This window comes from Tachyglossus aculeatus, chromosome 2 (genome assembly GCF_015852505.1).
Source record: "Tachyglossus aculeatus isolate mTacAcu1 chromosome 2, mTacAcu1.pri, whole genome shotgun sequence".
Taxonomy (NCBI): Eukaryota; Metazoa; Chordata; class Mammalia; order Monotremata; family Tachyglossidae; genus Tachyglossus; species Tachyglossus aculeatus.
In genome coordinates this window covers 24887888-24910062 of record NC_052067.1, presented here as the reverse complement: position 1 = coordinate 24910062, position 22175 = coordinate 24887888, and the positions used below count along the sequence as shown (strand labels likewise).

Here is a 22175-nt window from a genome sequence, read left to right as displayed (position 1 = left end):
AATAACGATGTTAATTGTCAATCATTTATTGAGCACTTACTGTGTGCCGAGCACTGTACTAAGCACTTGGGAGTAACAGAGTTGGTAGACGTGTTCTTAATTGTCAGTTGTTAAGCCAACCTGGATGAGATGGAAAAAGATGTAAGGCTTTCTGTCTAATGGGGAGGGAGAACAGGTATTAAATCCCCATTTTATGGATGACAAAACTGAGACACAGAGAAGTTAAGGTCACACAGCAGGCAAATGGCGGGTCTGGATTTAGAATCCAGGTTCTCCCAAGCCCGTACTCTTTCCATAATTCAGCGCAGTTGGGCTTGAAAGTGTAGTATAAACTGGTGAAGACAGGTATTTTAGGAGATTGCGTGCTTTTTCTTACCTCTTTGCTCCATGCTCACCCTCGTCTCCTCTCCCACCAATACTGCGGGATCCAGTATTAGATCTAAAATCCCTCCCCACTGACTCCTCTCCCACCCATCTGGAATAAGAGAAGATTACTCTCTCTTTCATGCTGAGCTTCAGAAGGGGCATATTTTTTCTAATGTTTAGTTTGGAAAATAATTTGGACACTTTTAGGCTCTGGGTGATGACTTTCTCTAGAATGGCTGGTTTCTTTTTCAGTGTTTCACAGTTCCTTACTTGGTGTTATGATGTTTTGGTGGAATTTATTAGTATTTGTTGACAGTTGGATTTATTTATTTGTGTTGTCTCCCTAGCCATATTAGATTATGAAGCTCCTTGATGGCAGGGTCTGTCTCTCCTAATTATAATCACTTTCTCACACTCCAAATACCATCCCATGTACATTGTACTGCACTGTGATTTGAGGTCATCTGTCTGTCTGTTTGTAAAATGGAAACGATGAGCAGCTATTCAGTTTTCCTCTGTGCTTCAGCTACTTTTTTTTTTTTAAAGAACCCACGGTTAGGTATAAGGTAACATTTCTAGGTGTTTTCTTTATGGAAGTGTCTCACCTTAGATCTGAGACCTCCAACTGCTTGAAGTTAATTCGACCCTCAAAAAGTATAAACATTCTTCTAAATGAACCTCCAGGGGCTCTAGATTGCATTTGTTAATCTGAAAATTTGTCATAGTGTATGTATCTGGTTCCACTTAGTTGAAGACTCTATACGAATAAATCACTTCCAAACATGTTCTTAAAAAACGTTGATTATTGTTGGGTTCATTCAAGTGAATTCACGATAGACTGAAAGTTAGTCAGTATGCCTGTAGGTCATGGGTTAAAAGAAAAGAATTGAAAGTGAAACCAATTAATTTTATCATTATAGAGCTATGTCATTGGGCTGTTATAAATATTTGTAGTGGGGAAATTATGGTGACGTTCATATAAACGGTCCTCTTCCCACCCACGTTTACAGAGTAATTCCTTCGTCATTTTACTTGTAATCCTGAAGATGGAGGCAGAAAGCTCCTTCGGCAGGACGGAGGAATTTCCTTTATGGCTGCCCAGCTCGGAAACAATACTGTGTCTGAGCCCTGAGTTCAGTCAGATTGCATATATTATTTAAAAATCCACTTTGAGAGTGATGGTGTTGTCAAATGATTTCTCGGAGTCTATCAGGCTAAAAAAACCTCTGAGAAACAATTCTCTATCTCCTTTCCGCCTCCTCCGCCCCTTCCTTTTTTTTTTTTTTCCCCAGGCCATAGAGCTCCATTTCAGAAACCTGCCTTGTCTAGGGGGAGAGGAAAAATGTACCATGAGACTGGTAGATTCAGGGTTGTAAGAGTGGCCTTTGGGGACCTTTTTTCCCCAATGTCCAGCATCCCAAGGCAGGTCTTTGGGCCTTCTCAATATAAAATCTGTCGAGGGTAAACGATAAAGAAGTATTTGGCTTGAAGCACAATCTGTTTGCTATACTTTCAGATAGGTTGAAGGTAGATTTTACCGGGCTGAAAACTAGTCTAAAATCAAGTAGCCTTTTGGAGAAAGACTACTGATACGAAGAAAGACCATTTCCATTTAAGCTATTTGAACTTTCGAGTGAGGATAGTCTTGTTTGTGTTTCTCTTTGGTGGTGGTCAGGTGGGAGAGGTTTTAGTGCATGAATCAGTGTGCGGCAGCTGATTTGGCTGCTTTAACTCATGCAGGAAGGAGGAGCTGAGGAGTTATGGAAGAATGCAATCTTCACCCCCTTATACACAGGCTGACCTTCCCCAAAATACCCCACAGTCCTCCTTTCCCTTTCGAAGCACTTTCACATTTCTTTTAATCCTTGCACAGTGTGACTTTAAGCATTTCTGCTTTCTCTCTCCAGAGAGGGGAAAAAAATCCGTATTTATTTTTAGACCCCGTTCCAGGATCATTTGTAAAGGGGTCTTAATGAACAGCCTGGCTCACATGCTGGAGTTTTGCAGGTTGTAGAGTAAGAGCCCAGAAAAAACATATTAAGGCAACCATGGTCTCTTTGGAACAACAACGATAACAAAACACCTTGTCTTCCATGGAGAAGCAAATCTGCTGGGGCAGAGAAAGAGATTCATCTTTGAGGAATGATACAAAAGATAAGTAATATGTCAAAGAAAAGAAGACATATTCTATTCCTCGGGGGGGAAGAAAAAAGAATTCAAGATTTTCCTGTCGTTTCCTTCTGCAGCCTCCTTCCTTTTGAGTGTCATGATTTAGATTCATAAAAAAAAGATTTATTTGAAAGAAGCTTCTCTTACTATAGGGGCAGGTTTTTTTCCCCTAATGCTTTTGTAAATGAACAAAGTAACCACTTGTCTCACACAGTGACTAATGAGAGGTTTGGTGTGGGTTTTAGTGTTCATTCAGCCTCTGTGTTCGGTTAGTTGTAAGTTAAATCTTTAGAAATCACACCACGGGAATCCTTTACTTAGGGTAGGGGGTGGGGAGGGTACTTTGAAAAATCTATTGAGTTGCTGAGAGCCGATGGGTGGAAACTGTTCTTTTTGGACTTCCTAATCGGCAGTACAGGAAATAAACACACACAGGAAGTCATTTAGCCTCTCTTTGAACTTCATGTTGACATGAGTTTGTTAACCAAAAAGTTCTCTGTATCCTTTTTGTATGATAAACACAGAATAAACTCTTCATACCTAATGGAGTGTCAAATTCCTTCAAATATATAATTTAACTGCTGAAAAGTTGGAAGATGGCATTGCAAATGGGCAAGTCAGTAGTCATGGCCCTAACCCTACTCTCTGCCTATTTGTTTAGTGGCAAGTTTGGAGGGAAAGAGGCAGGAAGGGGGAGAGTAAGAGGGGGGAAAAATGTATATTTTGTTACTTAGGCTATGGGTTTTTATAACTACTATGGCAAGTATTAAGCAGTTAGTATGTGCCAGGCATTCTGTTGATAACAGTGACAATGGAGTTTCCCTGTGGGAACTCGGATGTCCAGGCACAAAGACTTTGGGGTCAAGAAGCGACACAAAACAATGAATTACAGCTAGTTTTGTGAAGTGCCAGTTGCAGTTTCCTATGCCTGCTAGTCATATAATTATTATAATTGTGGTACTTGTGAAGCACTTACTATGTGCCAAACATAATAAGAAGCAGCGTGGCTCAGTGGAAAGAGCCCGGGCTTTGGAGTCAGAGGTCATGGGTTCAAATCCTGGCTCCGCCAATTAGCTGTGTGACTTTGGGCAAGTCACTTAACTTCTCTGTGCCTCAGTTACCTCATCCGTAAAATGGGGATGAAGACTGTGTGCCCCCTGTGCGACAACCTGATCACCTTGTAACCTCCCCAGCGCTTTGAACAATGCTTTGCACATAGTAAGCGCTTAATAAGTGCCATCATCATCATCAAACACTGTTCTAAGCGCTGGCATAGATACAAGCTAATCAAGTTGGACACAGTCCCTGACCCACATGGGCTCACATTCTTAATCCCCATTTTACAGATGAGGGAACAGTCACAGAGAAGTGAAGCGACTTGCCCAAAGTCGCACAGCAGACAAATGGTGGAGGTAGGATTAAAACCCAGATCCTTTTGGTTACCAGGTCCATGCTCAATCCACTAAACCATGCTGCCTCCCCACTGGGTGAGTAGGTGGGCTGACATTTTCTCTGAAGCACCTCCATCTTACCTCCTTCCCTTCCCCCCAGCACCTGTATATAGGTATATATGTTTGTACATATTTATTACTCTATTTATTTATTTTACTTGTACATATCTATTCTATTTTATTTTGTAGTATGTTTGGTTTTGTTGTAGTATGTTGGGTAGGGACTGTCTCTATATGTTGCCAATTTGTACTTCCCAAGCGCTTAGTACAGTGCTCTGCACACAGTAAGCGCTCAATAAATATGATTGATGATGAAGTGCAGGCTCCATTTACGGCCAAAGGGACTGCAGCCAAAAGCTGACGCCCTGCTGTCGCTCCTTAATCCAGCAGGCAGTTGTCTTGGGAGCCGCAGCAATTTTTGTTGTCTCCATTAGCCAACTTTTTTTCCCGATCCTTGCCGAACCCCCCCACCCAAGGGGCTGCAGGAGGTTCTCCGATCAGAAACACCCCTCCCCTGCCACCCCGATGCGTTAGACTGAGCAACCATTCACCTTCATTTGGCTGTTTCAACCCCGCTCCTGGTGACGAGGCAGGGGTAGATACAATATGATCCAATCAGACTCAAATTCTGTCCGACATGGGTAGCAGGTAGCTTATTCCCATTTTAGGGATGAATAACCTGAGGACCACAGCAGTTAAATGACAGAGTAGTTCAGAGCTGAGTTTAGAGCCCAGGTATTCTGTTTCCCTGTCCCTGGGTCTTTCATTCAGCCCACACTGCCTCCCGTTAGACAAACACATTTGATATGTTTATTGTTTACAGTGCAGGTAATTTGATTTGATGTGTATTTCTGCATGGATACGTATGGATTTTTCCATCTCTTTCCTCCAATTCACTTTAAACTTCTTGGGCACTTGGTATTCAGCTGAAACTCAGCCCCAGAGCACCAAGGTACGGATCTGTAATTTATATGTAGATTAATATCCGTCTCTCCCTCTAGACCATAAAGGGAACCTGTCTACCAATTCTGTTGTACTCTCCCAAGCGCTTAGCCCAGTGCTCTGCACACAATAAACACGCAGTACATACCACTGATTGATTGATTCTTGAGGGTATGAGAAACAACATTTCCTAGTGGTTTGAGAGAGGGCCTGGAGTCAGAAGGACCTGGGTTCTAATTCCGGCTCTGACACCTGTCTGCTGTGACCTTGGGCAGGTCACTTCTCTGTGCCTCAGCTACCTCATCTGTAAAATGGGGATTAAGACTGTGAACGCAATGCGGGACATGGACTCTGTGCTTTGCATATAGTAAGTGCTTAATAAATACCAACACTATTATTATTATTCAACCTCATTACCTTGTATCTACCTCAGGGGTTAGAAAAGTGCCTGGAACAGAGTAAGTGCATAATGAATACCATAAAAAAAAATGGGAGCTGTACTTTCTTCCTGTATAACCACCAGAGTGGAGTGTAGAACTCTGTACATGATAGACTCAAAAACTGCCCTTCGCTTACAGAATGGAACCTATGTTGAGAAATACGAAGTAGGTACTCATATGCATATTTAGGAAAATATTTTAAAAGGATTGACGTACGTTCCCCAGGCTGGAACTGGTAATATCTTGCACCCTTCCCATCTGAATTGCTATAAAAGTATCTGGACATAACATTTGGCCTTGTCCTTTGATCTTTGCCAAGATGATGTATGTGTTTTGAGAGCTGAAGCCCTCAAAGAAGAGTGAAGTCTTAAAACTACAGGGGGAAAAAGTAAAAAGGGCCTTTCCTTTTGTTAGCAGCAGGAATTCTGGCCTCGACAAAAAGATTGAGCGGATCTTGGACTGAGAAAAGAGTATATGGTGGTGAAAAAACACCCAGATGATTGGAGTCAATATGCTTACTCTGAGGAAATTATTATTCAGGAAAAAAATAGGGGTTTTTGATGTGAAAGACATTTCACTTGAATGTTTTGAGTGTCTGTGCATTTTGATTATTTGTATTATTCCTGTCCCTTACCAAAGGTAGCTTAGAATTTTGCACTTGTTATTATATTTGGGGTATGTGTGGTTGCCAGTTTTAGATCACCTCTACCCCATGAACTTTAAGATCACTTGCCATTTTTAGCCCCATTTTAAAAGGCACGTGCTCAGAATTGTACAATGACCATGTTTACAACAGCCTGGCACATTTATTGACAGTAATTTTCCTGTAGAAAATTGGATTTTGAGCCCAAATCTGCATGGGGCATCTAACGTTAATCATCGTCCTTTATGTAAGTGAGGATTGTGCTATACTAAAAGGAGTGGTTTTTTATCTATGTCTCTAGTTCCAGCTCTAAACGTGAACCTTGAATTTTGATTTCAGCCCAAATGTCTAATTAGCAGATAGTGTTTAGGATTCTACCAACCCTGGGATGTATTAGTCCATCCCCCTGCCATCCTAGGGATCCTCAAGACTGCCCTAAAGTTGAGGCAAATTTGGGGATTCAATAACGGATGTAGCACAGAGTCACCTAAACATCTGGGTACAGCTGGAAATCACCTGGGCTCCTGAGCCCCATCAGTCAGTCGGTTGTATTTAGTGAGCACTTACTGTGTGCAGAGCACTGTTCGCTTGGGAGAGTGTGATATAACAATCAAGAGATATGTGTTGACTTTGCATAGTGCTCTTATATGTTCAAAATGTTTTCAATGACAGTCATCTCGTTTTATATGGAAGAGGAATTTGATGCATAGAGATGCTCATTCCTTCAATCATTTATTGAGCGCTTACTGTGTGCAGAGCACTGTACTAAGAACTTAGGAAGTACAATTCAGCAACAAATAAAGACAATCCCTGCATGATGTCTGAATTTTCCCCGAGGCACACCCCAGGCCCAGGCCCCATGGCTCTCAACCTCATGTCTTTTGCAGTGGTCCTCACTGCCTCTGATTGAAATGATAACGTGGCAACTTGGTGTTGACCTGTGGTTCTCAGCCCTGCCGTACTAAATTGAGGCTGAATAAAATTGGACCTCAAACCCCATGCTCATATTGGGCAAGCCTGAATAGAGAATTTTCTGTCTGAGGCGCCTTCAGATTTTTGGTCATCTTTGGGTAGAATAGAAATAGACTTGTGAAATTTGAAGGTCTTTCTGGAACAGAGCACCTTCATTATTGTATTCAGTGGTATTTGGGTGGGCTTTTTGTCCAAAGTCCTACAATGTGTGTTTTGGAGAATACAATAAATGCCAGAGACATAGTCCCTGCTCTTACAGGGCTTCCAGACAAGCGGGAGAGGCAGCCAGATCTAAATTCCGTTCATTCAACGGAAGCTGGATGAAAAATGGAGATAAAGATTGGTGTGTAGAAAATTGAAATAAATGAAGCACATAAATCAATATATCCCAAAAGCCAATCAATATGTTGATTTTACGTATTTTTTTTTGTTATTGGGATGATACACCCTGGGGCATCGGGAATTAACTGGGGATTGCCTCCCGGAGGACATGGGTTTTCTGGAGGGCTTTGACTAGGAGGAGAGCTGTGGCATGATGGATTTGAAGGAGTGGGGACTCTTTCTGGGTGATTACATTCAAATGAAAACAGCCCTGCATTTCCAGGATTGAATGCCGTGAAGTAACAATAATTCTGTAATTGAAACACCACCTTGAACCAAATCTCTTAAAGCATATATCCTACTCACAGAGGCTAGAGCTAAACATCCCAATCTGATGCAACTGTTCTCATAACATCAATTTCAGTGAGTCCTTGTGCTTTGCAATCCAGGCTAAATTCCAACAGTGAGGATGTGCTTTTATCCTGGTAGGACCAGTCTTTCATGCTCCCGGGAAATGTCCTGGAAATATCCCTTTGTTAGCAGAATACCGTGCAGTGATAGAAGCATGTAAATGTGTGTTGCTAAATATAGCTGGATTGTGTAAAGCCCAAAGCTATTTTTACATTGCATTTCTTTCTTCTCGATAGTCCAGCTCCACAGTGAGAACGTACCAAAACAGTAAATCAAGAGTGACCATGAGCCCTGGCTTTAGCTCTCAGTGGAACAGCAACCAACCTGCTTGGAATACGTACACCTTTCCAAGAGCAAGTTTGCATTACCAGTCCCATGCCAGCTATACCTACTGTGCTGGACACCCTGCCGTAAGTAATTAACCTGCTTTTTGTAGCAATGATCCTGTTATTCATGAGTCCTCCTGTCGAGGGAAAGCCTCCTCCTGGAATCTGAGCACTCCGTCTGGGTTGTGCCAACGTATTCCCTCTCCGAAATGCAAAAAGGCTGCCGACTGTCTTTCTTGCTCCCTCTGGGGCAAAGTGACGATGCCTTGAGCTGTGAAATGAAATGACTTTGGGTTGTGTTTATTTTTTGACTGTGGTTTGGCATTGGAATCATTTGAGAGAGGGCACAGTGGGGTTCGGTTGTGGGGGAAAGAACAGATAGTCTGTGCTTTCCCCCTTCCCTAGTCTAACCCAGTTTTTCGGGGGTAAGCCGATCACTTCGGACTCGGGAGGAAGGAGGTTACGGATCGGCGGCGAGAGGAATGAGTGATGCCTAGCTGTGCTGTGTCATCACACTAGCCTCTCCTAATATTTATTTATGCATCGTCAATAACGAATGCACCATCCACCAGCCTGAGGTTAACTGCAGTCCTTTGTAGTCTGAGTAGCAGGTGGCTAAAAGGGGAAGAAAAAAGATATAAAGTGTGCTCCTGAACGTTCCCTTTTGACAGCTGTGAAAGGGTCATGGTGGAGGGTGACTAGGAAGGCATTTGTTCACAGCTGCAAATGTGAGTACATTGCCCAGGCCCCACTGATTCTCCGAGGATGAGTTATGAGAGGTCGTTGGACAGAGAGCAACAGAATTTTCTCATGCCAGCATCTTCCTCTCATAGCCAAGATTCTCCTGATCTGCAAATTTGAGATCAGGGACCGCTACAGAAATATTAGTGCCAAATACGTGTCTAGCTCTGCAGTATCCTATTATCAAAGGATCGAAGAGCCTGGTCCTTAAAGGGAACTTGTGGCCGGTTTATCTATTCCCCTCCTCCTGGACATGAACGTATTTAAACCTGAAAAGCTGAAGGATTACTTTAAAGTAGCTCTGAGATGCCCAGCGAAGGAATTAGAAACTTATTCGAGTGTCAAAAATCCTTTTTGTCCGGAATTCCTATGCCTCACCTAAATCTCTCCTAGGGCAGTTTAAACCCATTTCCTATATATGGATGAAGAACAGTCGGTGACTTTCCTGTATTTACAGGGCACATGAATCAGAGGGTAAAGTCATTTAGTCGATGTCTCTCCTGTTAAGTCACCCCAATGCTCATTTTTCTCTGTGAAAGATGGCTGACATCCATTGTTCACTATCAGCACCTCCTAAGCTGTTCTATTAGAATGCACAGATTGACGTTTTAGCAGATATCAAAGTGTTCCCCCCCACCAAGAATATGCCAGGAAGAGCAAGACATTTTGTTTCATGTTACCAAGTAAGCATTTTAGACAAAAAGCCTTTTGGAAAGATAAAGGCAAGATGCACAGTCATCATTTCTAACCAACTATCAAGAGGATTACAAAATGTCTAGCCACTCTTGGATGTTTTAAATCTCCAGGAAGGCTCTAATCATCATTTGCCTTGGTCATTCATTTTCAGGCCCGGTTGGAGTTAAGTGGAGGAGTGGAAAGGGGAAACAAAATGTTGGAAGCCATTTTGAGAGTGATCAGACATGTTACATTATCACTATATGTTTTTTTAATGGTATTGTTAAGTATCTGTGATGTAGTTATTAATCTTTTGAGTACAGAGCTCTGTATTACGGGCTCTGGAAATGCAACAGAAGTACAAATTCCCTGCTCACAAGGAGCTTTCGCTAAAATGGAGGAAATAATCATAGACATTTTCATTCCCCCTTCTAGACTGTGAGCCCGTGGTTGGGTAGGGACCTTCTCTATATGTTGTCGATTTGTACTTCCCAAGCGCCTAGTACAGTGCTCTGCACACAGTAAGCACTGAATAAATATGATTGAATGAATAAGCAGCTGCAGTAGAACAAATAAAATTGAATGTTTATTTGACTGGACATATATGCATGATATATGTATCGTGTGTGTGTATACACATGCACATGGTACAACTACATATGAGTGTTGAGTTTGGGCATGATAAATAAAGGAGCATGTGAGGTGGCTGAAGGGCTGTTTAGATGCAGGTTGCTGGTAATTAGTTGGGGAAGGATTAGGGTTAGGATGGGGAGGTCTGAGGTATGACAGATTTGCAGGGGAAAGGAGTTCCAAGCACTGCAGACAACTTGAGCAAGAAGTTAGAGTCCAACAGGACAAGGGCAAGATTTGGCCAAGTAGGAGGTTTGGGGGCTCAAAGTCTAATCTGGGGAGGAGGGGGTGAATTTACTCTGTGTCAGAGATTGTGAGTTGATATAATATAATCAGACCAAACACAGTCCCTGTCTTGAACAAGGCTCACAATCTGAGAGAGGGCAAGCAAGTATTTTACCCCATTTTACAGATGAAGCTACTGAAGTATAGAGGCTGCAAGTGGCTTGCCCAGGGTCACACAGCAATCGTATGGCAGATCTGGGGCAAATACCAGAGTCTCTGACCTTCCAGTCCCATGGTCTTTCCTTCCTCTGTGTCCCTCCCTGCTTTTTTGTTTGATAATACTTTGTAAAGATCAAATTATTTAAAAACCTTAGTTGACATCTCCATGCCTTCCATCACATTTCGTTTCCCCTTTTTAACCTTCCAAAATCTGATTGGGTCTTATGAAGTTCAAATTTCAGATTTAACAAAATGTCCTTTACTATGAACTTCGGTCCCATCAACCAAATATTTTATAGGGCAGGGGACCCATTAAGACAACTTTCCTGACATCATTTCTTTCAACAAAAGCCCCAAGAAGCTCAGGCCTTCATTCAAATATCTGAATTCCCAGCTACATTTGACTTGACATTTCATTCAGCAAGTCAAAACTCTCTCTGGGGTAACCGAAGTAAACGTAGTTAGGTTATCCTCATTTGGCCCTGTACATTTATGACATTTGAAATTGGCCCATTGAAAGTGAAATCCCATTCAGGTGGGATAGTTTAACTGGGAAGACCTGTGGTTGAGACTTCAACTATTTCACTCTGTGCATAATGAATAATGATGATTCTTTGTCTCCTGGTGTCCTAATCTTCCTGTACGTCTGCTCCAGTATAGGCACTGCCTCTGTGTGGGAGCAGAACGGCCACTAAGGAGTTGGCATTGAGGGGAGAAGCCATGAGTTTTGTCCCCCAAGTTTTTGGACAGGACAGACAACCATAGCCAACCCTTTCAGCCCTTGCTGCCCTTGCAGAAGTAGCATGGCCTAATGGGTAGAGTATGGAGCTGGGAGTTAGAAGGACCTGGGTTCTAATTCTGCCCCTACCACTTATCTGTTGAGCGAGTCACATCATCATCATCATCATCATCATCAATCGTATTTATTGAGCGCTTACTATGTGCAGAGCACTGTACTAAGTGCTTGGGAAGTACAAATTGGCAACATATATTGGCAACATATATTGGCAGCATCAGTTACTTCATCTTTAAAATGGGGGATAGGACTGTGACCCCCCCCAGTGTGGGACGGGGACAGTATCCAAGCCCATTTGCTTGTTTCCACTCCAGCGTTTAGCACAGTATCTGGCACATAGTAAGTGCTTAACAAATACCACAGTTATTAGTATTATTACTGGGACCAGAAGTGGATCCAAGATTGCACTTTTACCTCTTGCCCACTGCCTGCAGGAAGAGGAGGACATTGCCACCATCACCACTTCTCTCCTCATTGGCTTTAGGGCTGGTTATGAACGATTCCTCTCACTCCGCCTCCAGAGCCCTGGGAGGAGTCTGCCTGCTTCAGCCCCGCCCGGGGATCTCCTGGGTTCATGCCCCACAACGTAGCAGAGGTCCGGAAAGCGTCCTTCGCTGGTGTGTCCCCTGGGCCGCCTGCACAGATCGAGTCAGGGTGAGGGGACACAGTGGTTTCTGCTCCCAGAATTTAGAGGCAGATGGGAAAGGGTTCTACTGTACCCAAACTGGAAGTCCACTGAGAAGGCGAAACACAGTGCAGTGCAAGAGAAGATATTTGACCTGTGAGTGCCTTTTCCTCCTGCTTCCTCCCATTCTTTCTATCTCCTCTCAATCAATCAATCAATCGTATTTATTGAGCACTTACTGTGTGCAGAGCACTGTACTAAGCGCTTAGTACAGTAATTACTCTCCTCCTTTTAATAATAATAATAATGGCATTTATTAAGCGCTTACTATGTGCAAAGCACTGTTCTAAGCGCTGGGGAGGTTACAAGGTGATCAGGTTGTCCCGCGGGGGTCTCACAGTCTTAACCCCCATTTTACAGATGAGGTAACTGAGGCACAGAGAAGTGAAGTGACTTGCCCAAAGTCACACAGCTGACAATTGGCAGAGCCGGGATTTGAACCCATGAACTCTGACTCCAAAGCTCGTGCTCTTTCCACTGAGCCATGCTGCTTCTTTATCTTTATCTCACCACCCTTCCCTCCCACCCCCTCTTTTATCCTTCCTTTCCTCCTCTCTCCCTCCCACTTCGCAGTCCAGCGGGATAATGGGGTTTTCACCTATTTTGGCAAAGTTAGGTAGGTGGAGGAGTGGACTTGTGAAGGAAGAATAGGGGTTTAATTTTAGACTTATTGAGCTTAAGGTGTTGGCAGAACATCCAAGTGGCTGTGTCCTGGAGGTGAGAGGAAATACAAGATTAAGGGAGAGGAGAGAAACGGAAACTAGCATGATATATTTGGGAATTGTCCACAAAGAGGTGATAGCCGAAGCTGTGGGAGTGGAAGCCAAGATGGAGAGTGTGACGTTTAAAGAGTGGGGGACTCAGCATGAAGCTTGTTTTGGTTCCTACAGTTTGGTGGCGGTGGGAAGCTGAAGAGGGACAGTGTGATCTAGTGGAAAGAGCATTGGCCCGGGAGTCAGAGGATCTGGGTTCTAATCCCCATTCTGCCACTTGTCTGCTGTGTGACCTTGGGCAAGTCACTTAACTTCTCTGTGCCTATTACCGCTGTAAAATAGGGATTAAGATTGTGAGCTCTTCATAGGACAGGGACTGTGTCCACCTGATTATTTGTACCTACCTCAGCACGTAGTATAGTGCTTGGCTTATAGTAAGTGTTGAATAAAAAAAAATTAAAACAAAAAGCCCCTGAAGGAGACTGAGGAAAACTCAGGCAAAGTGAGAGAAGTAGCAGGAGGCAACTGTGTTCTTAAAACCAACCTTGGCTTCAAAACTAAGGTTGGGTAGGATTTCGAGGAGAGGTGAGTTATCCACAGTGTCTACAAAGATTCATTCATTCATTCAATTGTGTTTATTGAGTGCTTACTGTGTGCAGAGCACTGTACTATGCACTTGGAAAGTACAATTCAGCAACAGAGACAATCTCTACCCAACGACGGGCTCACAGTCTAGAATTGGTGAGACAGACAACAAAACAAGTAGACAGGCATCAATAGCATTGATATAAATAAATGGAATTATAGCTATATACACATCATTAATAAAATAAAAAGAATAATAAATATGTGCATATATACACAAGTGCTCTGGGATGAGGAGGTGGGTAGAGCAGAGGGAGGGAATAGGGGTGATGGGGAGGGGAGGAAGAGCAGAGGAAAAGAGGGGCTCAGTCTGGAAAGGCCTCCTAGAGTAGGTGGGCTTTCAGTAGGGCTTTGAAGGGTGGAAGTGTGCAAGTTTGGTGGCTGTGAGGAGGGAGGGCATTCCAGGCCAGAGGTAGGACATGGGCCCGGGGTTGACGGCGGGACAGGTGAGAATGAGGCACAGTGAAGAGGTTAGCGGCAGAGGAGCGGAGTGTGTGAACTGGGATGTAGAAGGAGAGAAGGGAGGTGAGGTAAGGGAGGGCAAGGTAATGGAGAGCTTTGAAGCCAATAGTAGGGAGTTTTTGCTTGATATTTGTATCAAGTGACTGATAGGCAACCACTGGAGATTATTGGTGGGGGGGGGGGGGTGACACGCCCAGAAATGCTCAAGATCACAGCCCGTAAGATTTGGGAAGTTGGAGCTCAGTGGTGACCTTGGGGTGAACCGAAGGTGGCAGAAGCCAGACTGTATTAGGGGGTCAGCAGGGGAGAGAAACACAGAGTTCCTTTTGAGTTGTCATCTGCCCTTGAAAGACTTAAGCCACCAGAGAAAGAAGGACAAGGTCAATCAATCATATTTATTGAGCACCTACTGTGTGCAGAGCACTGTACTAAGTGCTTGGGAAGTACAAGTTGGCAACATATAGAGACGGTCCCTACCCAACAGTGGGCTCACAGTCTAGAAGGGGGAGAGAGGTCAGCTCCTTGGAAAGTAAGTCTAAACTTACCACATACACAGAGATGTGCAAATATGGGCAGTGGCACACCTATGCACAGGAGATTCACAATACAGTCATAAAGCATGACCCAGGTATCAGGCATTTAGCTAATTCAGAATGGGCTTCTCCCTACCTTTAATCCAAACCAGTGAGGGTGAAAGGGCATGAAATGTACATTCTTCATCAACATGCAGGAAAAATCTCACGGCGTGTTAATAGTCCCCTATCTTCTCCCTGTCTTCCATAAATGACTAAGGCTCTATACTGAGTCCTCCTACACGGAAAAGCCTGGACTGTTGTTGCTGCTGCTGCTCTGGCCTGTCGCACCCCCTTCTTCCTTTTTTTAAATGGTATTTGTTAAGCACTTACTAGGTTCCGGGCACTGTACTAAACATTGAGGTAGATACAAACTCATTCAGTTGGACACCGTCCGTGTCCCACATGGAACTCACAGTCTTAATCCCCATTTTACAGATGAGGTGACTGAGGTAACAGAGAAGTTGTGACTTGCCCAGACATGTGGCAGAGCAGGAATTAGAACCCAGGTCCTTCTAACTTCCAAGCCCATGGTCTATCCACTCAGCCCTCCCTTTTCTCTCCCTCACATCAATCAATCAATCAATCAATTGTATTTATTGAGCGCTTACTGTGTGCAGAGCACTGTACTAAGCGCTCACATGATACATGGGTCAAAGCTTCTTAATTCAGAGTGCCTGAAATAGAGTGGAGGCATCCTCTGTGGTAGCTACCATTTTTATGGAGTTTTTTTTTACAGAATTGGACTCTTCAAGGAATCATTTTGGGACGTGGGAGGAAACATTTACCAAAACAGATAAAATAATGTGAAAGCAAATGTGACTGTGTATTAACTAATCCACCTAAAATGTACTGTCAGGCAAGGCCATTTAAAACTCCAAATGTTATTTCATGTCCTGAAAATCAGAGCTCTGAAACCACGATGGACCTATCGTGTCTACCAACTCTATCGTGTTGTGCTGTCCGAAGATCCTAGTGCAGTGCTCCGCACAAAGTAAGCGCTCCATAAATGCCATTAATTGAATTCAACCTTGAGGTGTTTATAGCTAAAGTTTGGTGGGTCTGGGGAAACCCAATGTGTAGGGACCAGAATAGACAGCCCTGAGTTCAGGTGAAATGAAACAGTGAAATTTTAGAAATGATGCACAAAGTAAGATCTTGTTGTAGACATACAGACCTCATATTTTAAAAAGAAATATTCTTTTACATGAATAAAGCAGAAGGCAATCAGATACTTTTGAGTTGTGAATTTATTTCCCCTTTGACAGAGATGGGGCCACCTCATCATATGCAATGGAAAGTTTTTAGTGTGTGATTGGTGCTATTCACAAAACTAATGGCTGACATGAATTATTTACTGAGTTTCTCTATTGTCAGCATCTACATGAATGAAGTCTCCAAACACAAGCTTATTAAACTGCCTTTTTGAAAGGAACAACGCTAAAACACACTTCCATTGTGTAGGGCTCCTTTGAAAGAAAAATACTTTCGAGCTTGGAAACAAATGTCTCCTAATTAACTCCCCTCACCCTGCACACTTTCTTGTAGCAAAGGCAAATTGTATCAGTGGTTTCTATGATGGTGCTTTCAATACTGCCTCTTTAGGCCGGTTTTTCAAAGCAACAATCACATGCAGTTAATTCAGATCAGATCAGCTTATCAGCTCAGTTCATTGTAGTGCTTTCATAACCATTGGCGTGTGACAGCTCATTAAAACTTGGCCAGGTCTCTTAAAACATCACAAAGTCCGCAAATGTGTTTTACACTCAGCCTTTGAGTAGTTGGGCATATTTGTTTTGTATATTAACCTTTTGAAATTGAGCTTCTTTCTCGGGTCAGGAGGAAGCATCGATAGTATGTAGCAGTTAAACCAAGTAATTTATTGGTTTCACAGCCTAGAATTATGGAGGAATATGCTTATTATCAAAATGACTGAATCCAATCTCATCCATTGCAGATTTTACTGATATTGGCAAGACCACTTTTTCTTGACACAAAAGGATTCCTATTAACCAAGGAAAAATGTACAAGTCCAGTTCATATTTATGTTCAGAATTAGTTTGGGTTTTATCCCACATAATAAGGACAAATCACTTGCCAGGGATCTTCAATTGTTTTTTAATGTAAAAACATTGTTTGAATTTCAGGTACAAGAATATTGATTGAGGTTGATTAATCAGTAAAAGTCAAGTTAAATTCCATTCAGTAGCCCATTGAACGTGTTTTTAAGTTTCAGTATCTGAATTTGCCCTCACCAATGTATGCACCTATATGTATATATAAATATATATATATATATATATATATATATATATATATATATATATATATATATATATATATATATATATATATAATTTGTTAAGCTCCTACTGTGTGCTGGGTACTATACTAATGGCTGGGGTAGATACAAGTTACTCAGGTTGGTCATAGCCTGTGTCCCACATGGGCCTCACAGTTGTAACTCCCATTTTATAGATGAGGTAACTGAGGCTCAGAGAATTGAAGTGACTTGCCTAAGATCACACAGCAGACAAGTCGCAGAACTGGGATTACAACCCAGGTCCTGACTTCCTGGGCTGAACTCTATCCACTAAACTATAATTCTCCTTCCCTGTCTTCCTCTCTCCTCCCCATCTATATATATCTATAGATAGAGATAGAGTAGAGTTGACTGTCCTTTATATGTATGTGCATATCTATGTAGGTATATCTATAGATATCTATAGATAGATATATCTATAGATATCTATAGATATATATGTATCTATAAATATCTATAGATATATATGTATCTATAGATATATAGATATATATCTATATATAGATATACCTACATAGATATGCACGTACATATAAAGGACAGTCAACTCTACTATAAATGAGAATGTGTAAATGGTTAATATGACATACATTAGTAATATTAGCTTTTAGTGAATATCCTTTGGATGCAATGACCAGTGCTTTGGAATGTACAACTTGAAGACCCAAGAGGAGCTTATAAGCTAACTCAGGAGACAGTCGGGGTAAGGAAAGAGGAGAGATGGGTAAAGGGCCAACCTTCATTTTCAGAGATGACAACATTTTGGTGAGGTTTTATCCATTTGTATGAATGTGGCTGAAAAGATTGATGTGGCATTGACACATCTTGCTGTCTGGTTCACAGGAATGGATAACTTCTTGCGGCACTAATGAGTTTGTCTCGAAAACCTGTGCTCTAGGAGAGTATCTTGTATCCTGATTTCTGTTCACCTCACCCGTCCGCCTGCTACTTTCACACAGGCAACTGCTTTCATTCGGTGTTTTGAGACTTCATTTTGTCTTTAAAAAACTTTTATTACATCTGGGCTTACCTGTGTCCTCTGGTGGTAGTAACCCTATTTTTAAGGGCCTATTGTGTGCAAATCACTGCACTAAATACTGGGAGAAAAAGGTATGAGAATTAGCTGACAAGCCTCTCAGTTAAAGAGTAAGAGAAGCAGCATGCCTAGTGGAGAGAGCACGGATCTGGGACTCGGGAGGACCTGGGTTCTAATCCTGGCTCCGCCACTTTTCTAATGTGTGACCTTGGGCAAGTCATTTAACTTCTCTTTGTTACCTCATCTGTAAAATGTGTGACTGTAGGCAAGTCACTTCGCTTCTCTGGCCTCAGTTACCTCATCTGGAAAATGGGGATTAAGACTGTGAGCCCTATTTGGCACAGGGACAGTGTCTGACCTGATTACCTTGTCTCTACCCCAGCCTTATTACAATGTCTGGTACATAGTAATCACTTAAAAATTTATTATAATAATATTAATAAAATGGGGATTTAGACTGTGAGCCCCAATGTGGGATGTGGACTGTATCCAGTGCTCCAGTGCTTAGAACAGTGCTTTGCACATAGTAAGTGCTTAACAAATACCATTATTATTATTATTATTATGATCCAACCTGATTAATTTTTATTTACCGCATTGCTTGGTACAATGCCTGTACGCGCTTAACAAATACTATAAAAAAGGGTGCTTGTAGAACATACGAAAAAATGGAATGACAAAAAAATTGAAGAAATGAACATCAATTAATTTGAAAAGAGCAATACAGTACTGTGGCTATAGAAAGAGCTTTAGGCTCCTCTTGGCTAGGAGTCTAATGGTGACATCACGATCATCATCATCATCATCAATCGTATTTATTGAGCGCTTACTATGTGCAGAGCACTGTACGAAGCGCTTGGGAAATACAAATTGGCAACAAATAGAGACAGTCCCTACCCAAAAATGGGCTCACAGTATAAAAGGGATATGTACAAGTAAAATAAATAAATAAATAGAGTAACAAATATGTACAAACATATATACATATATACAGGTATACATATATACAGGTAGACATGGATGTGGGGAGGGCATTCCACAGTCACAGGATGGCATAACATTCTTGAAGTTAAGTCCACATGGGCTTGCTGCTTCTCCCTGCCATGGGGGAGCAGAGCAGGGGCTGATGGTGTGCTGTCTGGATCCCTTGCAACATACAGGGATATCCTGCTGTCATACATTCTCCTCTTTGGCCATCAACTCAGTCATATTAAGTGAACACATTTTAGCTTAAATGCCCACTGCCATCCCCAGGATTAATTTTTCTTCATGGTATTTAAGTGCTTACAATATGCCAGACACTGTACCAGGCCCTAGGGTAGATAGAAGATAATCCTACAGAGAGCTTCCAGTCTTAATCCCCATTTTATAGATATGAAGCAACTGAGGTGAAGACTGATATAGATATGAAGCAACTGAGAAGTGAAGTGACTTGCCCAGGGGCACACAGCAGACATGTGACAGAGCCAGGATTAGAACCCAGGTCATCTGACACTCAGGCCCTCGCTCTTTCCAGGAAGGCATGCTGCTTCACCCGGGGGTGCTGCCAGAAAGGATAGGAAATAGGAAGGGTGTGCGAATTAACAGCAGGCTAATATGGCTCCTGAAACCCTACCCTTTAAGTTTAGCCATTTGTTCTCGTTGCTTTTCTCTGGCATATTTTAATTGCACACTGACAACATTTGGAGGACCTTTTATGTGAAGCAGTGAGTTCCCAAGAACTCCCTACAGACTCCTGTTATTAAAGCCCGAGGGTAGGTACTACCAACTGCAAACTGTCACATGTCTTAGACAGCTGGTGCATTTTGAAAGATGGATAAATTGAAATGCTGATCATTGTCACTTTTAGTTTAAATAATTAAAATATGGTAGAAATTACTTTGTAAAAGCAGGCCCCTCAGGGTGGGGAAATTTGACTTGTTAGAACAAATCAGGCTCTTAAACTTTAATTTGTTGCTGAGGGTTTTCTCATTTTCACTTAATTCAGAAAAGCAAATAAGTGCTTTGCCTCACTTTGAGGGCAGGTTCAGCGAATAGCTATTTGGGCCCCATTAGGCCCGTTCTACGTCTCATGTACCGTAACATAGGTTTCATTTGCAGCCGGCTGTGTGTGGGATGCTGCTCAACCCCACTATCTGTGCCAGTTAACATTTACAGTGCAATTCACTTAGGATTTTATGTGCCGTTCATGTTCCCTTTATGACCCAAAACAGGAAATGTCAGTGCTAAGAATGAGTTAGAGTGTACACCAAACTCTTTTAGATTTCCTTTTTTCAATGTTAATATTCACTAAATCCCCTCCTCCCCATTAAACCCACAAAGCACCATTTCCCCGATCCCAAACGGTGTGCACACTTCAGAGATCACACTGGCTTTTAAGACCATGGCATTTCCTGCTCCTGTGCAGCATTCCGCTTACACCCTTTACTAGGAGGGAATGAACTTGGAGGCCTGAGGCCCAGTGACTTGAGGGGCAGTTGGAGTTCAGATCAAGACCGTGAGCCTGACTTTCAGTTGAAGAAAGATCATCATCAATCATATTTATTGAGCTCTTACTGTGTGCAGAGCACTGTACTAAGCGCTTGGGAAGTACAAGTTGGCAACATATAGAGACAGTCCCTTTTTGTCTCGGAACGCTCGGAAGCCCATAGGTCCCAGAAAATCTAAGGGAACAACCTTTTCCCTAACTAATATTTTGCCTTCCAATCCGGAAAATTATAGTAATGGAAAGGACCTTCTGAGGTCATTTAGTCCATTTTTCTGTTTCCAGGTAGACTTTACTAAATTAGATTTTACTTTAAGGATCTCCAGAGAAAGAGATTCCACAAGCTCCCTTAGTAGGTAACCTGCCCCAGTTCTTGAAAATTCGTAATTCAGGTCTTAGGCCTGACCTGAATTACTCCTGCTGTAGTTTAAGCCTGTGTCTTGTCATTGTATATATCTAGATATATCTGTAGTTTATTTATGTATTTATCTACTTATTTATATTAATGTCTGTCTCCCCCTCTAGACTGTGAGCTTGTGGTGGGCAAGAAATGTGTTTGATGTTATATTATACTCTCCCAAGTGCTTAGTACAGTGCTTTGCACACAGTAAGTGCTCAATAAATGTGATTAATAATAATAATGACAAGAATTCAGTCCTGCCTCAGTATGAAGAAGTGTTGTTTACCACTGGGACAATATGAGCCTCTGGTGCTTATCCACTTTTTTTTTTAAACGGTACTTACTAGCACCAGGTTCTGTACTAAAAGCGCTGGGGTAGAAAGATACAAGATAATCAGGTTGGTCACAATCGATAGCCCACAAGGGGCTCACAGTCTTAATCCCCATTTTACAGTTGAGGTAACTGAGGCATAGGAAGTTCTCTGATTTATCCAAGGTCAAACATCAGGCAAGTGCAGAGCTGGGATTAGAATCCAGGACCTCCAAATCCCAGGCCATGATGCTCCTGCTGCTTTCCCTTTTTTGGTGCTTGCAGAATCTCAGGCTGTGTTGGTAATGCCTTTGCCACCTTTGACACTGGTAATGCAAATTTCAGGATGTGACTGTGTGTGGTGGGAGACAAGGCAGCCTGTATTACCTGTTTATAGAACCCGTTAGGCAGCTATGCATTTGTGTGCGCATTTCATGCACAGATAGAATATGGAATCCAAAAGGCTACTGTTGCCATCAGAATATTGCAAGACCAACAGGGTGTCAAACGCCATACCAGGTTACAAGTAAACTCCCCTTTAGATTTTAAATTGCTCATCTAGATAGTAAGCTCCTTGTGGGCAGGAAATGTCTACCAACTGTATTATACGCTCCTAAGTGCTTAGTACAGTGTTCTGCACATGGTAAGTGCTCCAATTCCATTGATTGAAGGATTAAAAGGCTTGTTGTGGGGGGGTTAAATCTTCTCTTTTACTGCTGAGACACAAACCTGCCTCAGAGGACACATCCAGTACCTGGAGAACTCCCATCATTGCCTCCTGGATGCTAGAGTCAACATCATACGGCCGGGCAGAATTACCTGCAACAAACTGGGAAACAGCTCACCAACACTGAGGTGGTGCCACAGCAATAAGCCTCCAGTCGCAGGATGTGTGAGTCAGTCCAGTCAATCGTGTTGATTGAGCATTTACGGTGTGCAGAGCGCTGTACTAAGCGCTTGGGGATCTACGCTAAACAGGTACATTCCCTACCTACAGTCTAGAGAGGGAAGCAGACATGAATTTGTGAGGAGAATGGTTGATGACCAGGTATCTGAGCAATGCTGGTTGAGGGACTGAAAGGGGGCACATGAGACCGTGGAGGGGAAAAAAAGCAAAACAGAAAAACCCAAAAAGGTGAAGGTTATGGTGAATCAGTGTCTCCCTCCAGGCCAATTAACAGTGGATGTTTGAGAGACCCCTGCAGCTGACAAACATT

The 22175-nt window shown here is 42.5% G+C and overlaps 1 protein-coding gene across 5 annotated transcripts in view; it reads left to right on the top strand.

The window, feature by feature from the left end:
• RBMS3 (RNA binding motif single stranded interacting protein 3) overlaps positions 1-22175 on the top strand; it is a 1223284-nt gene that overhangs the window by 448060 nt on the left and 753049 nt on the right. For all 5 annotated transcript variants that reach the window (XM_038740837.1, XM_038740835.1, XM_038740836.1 and 2 more), the window contains one exon: positions 7952-8125. In XM_038740837.1, the coding sequence (XP_038596765.1) occupies positions 8000-8125 (126 nt within the window). In that variant the 5' untranslated portion in view covers positions 7952-7999. The remainder of the gene's footprint in view (positions 1-7951; positions 8126-22175) is intronic.